The sequence below is a fragment of the Mya arenaria genome, chromosome 9, assembly GCF_026914265.1.
Source record: "Mya arenaria isolate MELC-2E11 chromosome 9, ASM2691426v1".
Lineage (NCBI taxonomy): Eukaryota > Metazoa > Mollusca > Bivalvia > Myida > Myidae > Mya > Mya arenaria.
In genome coordinates, this window is record NC_069130.1 from 9,853,749 (window position 1) to 9,859,484 (window position 5,736).

The 5,736-nt window shown below is 40.2% G+C and overlaps 1 protein-coding gene across 1 annotated transcript; it reads right to left on the reverse strand.

The window, feature by feature from the left end:
• Positions 1 to 1,990: 1,990 nt before the first annotated feature.
• LOC128202914 (uncharacterized) lies at positions 1,991 to 4,214 on the reverse strand. The gene is made up of 2 exons (XM_052904086.1): positions 3,383 to 4,214; positions 1,991 to 3,162 (listed from the first exon to the last, which is right to left on the reverse strand). Exons 1-2 carry the CDS (start codon positions 4,212 to 4,214, stop codon positions 1,991 to 1,993), a joined length of 2,004 nt encoding a protein of 667 aa, XP_052760046.1.
• Positions 4,215 to 5,736: the final 1,522 nt, after the last annotated feature.

Genomic DNA, 5,736 nt, shown 5'->3' on the forward strand with positions numbered 1-5,736 from the left:
GGTATATGTAATTCTTTCAGTCCCTGGTAAAATTGTGTGGCACCGACGGGCGTGTAACTTTTGTGTTGATACTGTGTGTCTTTCAGCAAGTCGACTATATGAGATCCAAGAATTGTGGACCCTTTATAAATAAGTTCTCCCTTTGAATTCCACCCTATTGTGTCATTTGGATCTCGTGACGTAAAGGTCAGTATCGCTTCTACCTTAGACCGATACCGTTTTGGTATTACTTCCAAGATTTCTGAAATGGTCAAGCCAGATTCCTTTGATGTTTCTACATGTTCCATGGTTTCAATCTCAGCTACTCCTCCTGTCTGTGATGTAGGGGTTGTGATAGGACGGTTCAGTAACCTTTGGTATTTGTCGTAACTTAAAAGCACTGATTTTTGTATAAATTTCATTTTATAAGGTCCCGTAGGGCGGGTTCCACAGATTTTAACAGTTGAGCAATAAGCGCACTTTGTCTACACAGTAGTTCTTTTTTCTTCTTACTACTAAGCTTCGTATCTCCAATTCGGCGAATAATGTTTTTGTGTTTCTTAAGCTTCTGTTTTTGTGACGGTGTGATAGGGAGAATACTTCTAAGCAAATTTACCACGACCTGGGTCAACGCTCGCAACGGATCGTTGGTAATGGTATCCAACAGTACTTTTCGTTGCTGTTTGGACGAGGTATTCATCAGAAGCTGTAAGTAGCTCCAATGTTTTTTGACAAGTCGACTCATCTTTAATGGTAAAGTGCTCTATTCCCCTTATAATAGTGTGTAGATTATAGGGTTCTCGCGGGGGAACACCTTTGTTCTCATTCTATACTTATCTTGACCCATTGGCGTTAAGTTCAAAACTAAATAACCAAAGACGTCATTTGTTGCGTCTTGATAAGCTTCCAATAACGCATTGGCTTTACCTGGAAACAATTGACGTCCCAAGGTCATTATCTGAGACGTACCCCGTACATGTTTGAACAGCACAGTATACCAACTATTTAAAGCGATTGTTCTGGCTGATTTACCTTGTTGAAAAATATTTTGGGATAAGTAGATGACACTCAGACGGCGATGATGACACCCTTGCGTAAACAGCAACTGTGTCTCTTTACTTTCAACCACCTGATGCATGAGATCGTCTATGATAATCAAACAATGGTCTCCATTCGCAAACTCTTCCACTTCTGTTTGTGTCGGAAGTCCCGGATGAAGTTCGAAATGGGGTATAGTCTTGTCCATCTCATCGTAAAGAGACTGATACACACCATAACACCACATGATCTTCTGGGGTGGCTCTGTTCCATACATCATATCAAGATGATGTAACAACCGGTTCACCCACCGAGTTTTTCCACTTCCGGTTGGCCCCACTACAGTCATACTAGAACACGGTTTGAACGGAAGCAAGGGTATTTCACTGGACGCCGAGTGGGGGTGGATATTGTTGTTCTGTGGTGATGATGTTGGAAATGGTTGGAGTGATGGTGTCGGTACTTCATGTGAGAGGTCATGTTTACTGCTCATGGTTTATTCAAACACGTCTTATTTTGTCCACGATGCTCCTTGTACATTGTAACTGACCCTTATAATGTTTAATTTGAGTGACTAAAAAAAACTGAGAAAAATCGTATATGTTCTTTTATTTCAAACAACACATGCCACAGTAAAACAATGTCAAATATGATATGTACAATCAGGTAATAAAATGGTTATTCAATAACAGTACAAAAACATGCCAAAACCATATAAAAAACAAATAGTCACGTACATATCTTATTTACAATGTTAAACAAAGGTCAATCCAAAAATAATTACTTTCAGTAACCATAAGGTACCGTATCAAAGTTGTCTATTCTTCTTCTTTTGGTGTACACCATTTGATACCTTTTCTTTTCTTCTCTATTATAAAGTTTTCTCTTTGTCTTGTCTCGACATATTTTATTCGGGTTAGTCAAGGTAATAGTTGACTGAGCTTTGGGATCCGTCACAATGGTTTTTACAGAGTCAAAATTGATCATTTGACTGATTGAGGGTGAATCCTCTCACTTTACACGTTTCTTTGTTTGTATTGGTCTTATATGCGTAATTTTTCAGGCCACCCGACACAAACTCTACAATATGTTCACCTTCACTAAGCTCATCGGTGAGTTCACCCGGATAATCACCAAGTGGTGGATCGTACTGACCGGGTCGACTCACGTAGACAATAGAATCGGTATCAAAGTAGATTACTCGATGATCCAAATCTTCTAATACACTGTAGAGTTTAAGTCTGGCCCAACAGGTCGTGAATGTGGCCAAATAAATGTTGGTCTTGTTATCTTCAGGAAGACTGTCTTTTTTGTAGGTCCATTCCATCTGAAGTGTGTCTTCAGCGACGATGTGAAAATTTTGAGGCTGTTTCATAGGATCAGTGAATATTTGAAAAAACTTGTCCACTTCCGACTGGTGAAAAAAAACTGTCTGTCTCATGTTCAAGCATTGACCGAACTTGCCCCAAAAACTGTTTAAGCAGAGTTTGGCTAGAGCGCGCAGTCCAGGATTCTTGACAATAGCTTCATGATCCAATGAAACGCCTTCCTTTTCAAAATAATCCTTAATGTACTTGTTGGTATCCTCTTCATTCTTTATCCATTCAGGAGGGCCGTTAGCCTCTTGTTTGAGTTTCAGAAATGTGTTGATATATTTGGAAAATAGACCACCTTTCCTGGTTTGTAGATTATATTGTGTTGTGTCTGACCAGTGATAAACTTCGTAGACTTTAAGAAGTCTGTACCCTAGACGAATGGCAGTTTTTATTTCAGGCGTACACCATGTACCAGTCAAAGCTCTATCCTCTTCGGAGCACTCACAATCTTTCTGACTTTCATTGTCAGCGCAGGTCCGGCAAAGTGAAAATTTCAGTTTACCATTAGATCTGTAAGGAAGGACAGGGTGATAGAGTCCTCTCGGAGGTAGGATCTTGACTTTGGCGGTTCCAAAGTAGTCGTCAATATTTTTGAAGTCAGATGTAATGATATCGGGGTGACCCACGGGATAATGGCAATATTTGTTGACCCACGGGTATAAACTAGTGAAATCGATGTACTTGATATTTTCATTGTCTTCAGTTTTATAGTAGAGTTGACTGGCGTTAGTACGTCCCCCGAAAAAACTTTCTCTGGGATCTAGTCTATCTGTCAAATCCAGATTATTCACAAATACTTTCAGTGTAGGGTCAGTTTGGATTAGTTTTTGATATTCATGTTCCCAAATGCATTTGTAGGTCATACCTAAACTCTCAATGTAGTTTTTTTTTCTTTTGTGTCACGACATACAGTTCACGCATAGATTGATTGGTCAATGGATGTTTGGTGTCTTCTTGGAAGCAGATGGGACAGCCATGAAATACACAACCATGGTACTCATAGGCCGTGTTGGTTTCCGTGCAGTAACCGTCCAACTTGTACCGTGTACCCTGCAGTTTCTTTTCCCCACCATTAAGGGCGTGTTGTATATGAACACGCTCTTGTTTGATCATCCATTCCAACCATTCAATCGAAGACTTACTAAATTGATATCTATTGGTAGCTGGGACTTTGGCAATTAGTGATTTTATAAATCTTTTATCTTTAATTTTATCTTCTTTCAGATATCCTTCTTTAATCCAGGTGTTGTCTTTCAGGATCTCCAAGTTTCCGTCGATGTATCTGGCTGGTGTCCATTCATTGTTGTCATTAATTTTGACCTCCCAGTCTTCTTTCAAATATTTCGTCTTGTACACGCCCATACATACTGAGGCTATGGTCGTAAAGTTAAATGGATCAACAAAAACAGCACTCATTTTTCGAGTGATCTTTCCCTTCTCCTTAAAATCCATCAGCGCAAATGTATGTGTAGCTGTTATAAGGAGCTCTCGGAATTTCAAACAGGCTTGTCGAAGAATGTCAACGTCACTTCGACAATACTCTAACATTTCCTGTCTAAAAGAAAAATCCTCGTCTTTCTTGGATTCGAACCAAGTCAACAGTTCTTCCCGTTCTTTGGAACTCATAAACTCACACCCATAGCTCGTGGCTTGAGGATACGGTCCGATATAAGTCTGGTTCTCTCTGTTATTGAAAAAGTGGGGAAACCAACCTTTTTTTAATTCTGTCAAACCAAATGCCTTGGGCAGCGCCGCCAGCTTCATAGGTAGGAAGTTCAGACTATCCAAAACAGTTATATTGAGGCCTTTCTGTACCGTCATGTACATAATTTTGGATCCACTATAGATTATTTTGTCCGGACGCATGGCATTATCAATGAGGTATTCTAGAAGAAAATACCCGTCATACCCTTTCATGTTATGTGCGACGACTTTAAAGGAGGTATGCTGATCTGAAAAGAGCCATTTTCCAAAATCATCAAGGGTGTTTACACCTTCGAAGATAAATTCTCTCTGTCCACAGCTGGAAAGACAGGGCTATTGGTCGTCACACTCTTTATTATCCCCCTTCGGTTTTCGACAGTTGTCACAACGGTATCCGCACTCTCTACATTTCATGTCCGGTGTCTCGTTCTTACATTTTGTGCATGCACTTTGGGCTACCACGAAATTAGGTCGATGTCCAGCTTTACCACAGCATGAGATGTTACAATGTTGACAGATAGAGCACGATGTACATGTCTGATCTGGTTGACATTGTTGACAGTTAGACTTCATAATTGATACATAACCCTCTGTACATTCAATCTTCTCATCCTGGCTACATTCGAAATCAAAGAAGATAAATTTACAAGTACTTTGATGGTAAGGGGTGGTTCTCATGTAGCAAAGATGATCATCAATAACGTAGTTTTTACATGAAGAACAGAGATATTCTCCACATTGGTGGCTTGTGGTTTTACGCTGGGTCCTGTTAATGACTTTATAGCAAGTGGGACATTTCCACCATTTCTCACATGGTGAGACTGATTTGCTTTGATCATCGTCTCGTTGTCTATTCAACCCAACCGGTCCTTGACGGTGTCGATCCCAACAGTCTTTTGAACGACATAACATGTTACAGTGTTTACAGGTGACTGGATTTTCTGTAGTAAGACAATTGTCCTTTTTACAAACGATACAGTAGGTATCGCAGGAGTGCTTGTGTCTTTCGCTGTAATGTTTTAGGCATTTTGGACAGAAATATGAGGAGCTAAAGAAACCTGTGATATTGGTGATGACATGACAGTGGTCGTCATCCACGAGGTACACGTATATACAGGGACGCTCGTCTGTAGAGGAACTCGTCAAAAACTTGTTACCAAGCCTTGCACTGACTACCATCACGCGCACACCGAGGACATCTTCAAACGCTTCTAAATCACTTAAGCTCGCGGGACGATCCAAAGGTACATTGGCCATTTGACTTATGGCGATGGCAAGATTCTTTTGATGTTTCAGTTTCTTCTTGAGTAAATCATTGTAGTAGGCCAAGGGTACTTGTTTGTGTTCTAATATGAGCTCCAAATTACTTTTCTTTTGTCTATTTTTTTACAATACATTTCCATTCTTGGGAGGTACACAGTTTCAATTTCGCCCAACCCACAGAAATCGCTCTTGCCAAACAGAGTTGATCGTCATTCTCGATAGTGACCATGGACCTCTTCACCTGGATATAATTATGTTTTCCTTTTAACGTCGTGATGCGTTGTCTAACACCTCCTTTCGGTAGGTAAATTGAACCGATGATGATCTCAAAACTCTGATCAATCGCCAATTCCTGGTGACTATTCAAGACCTTCTA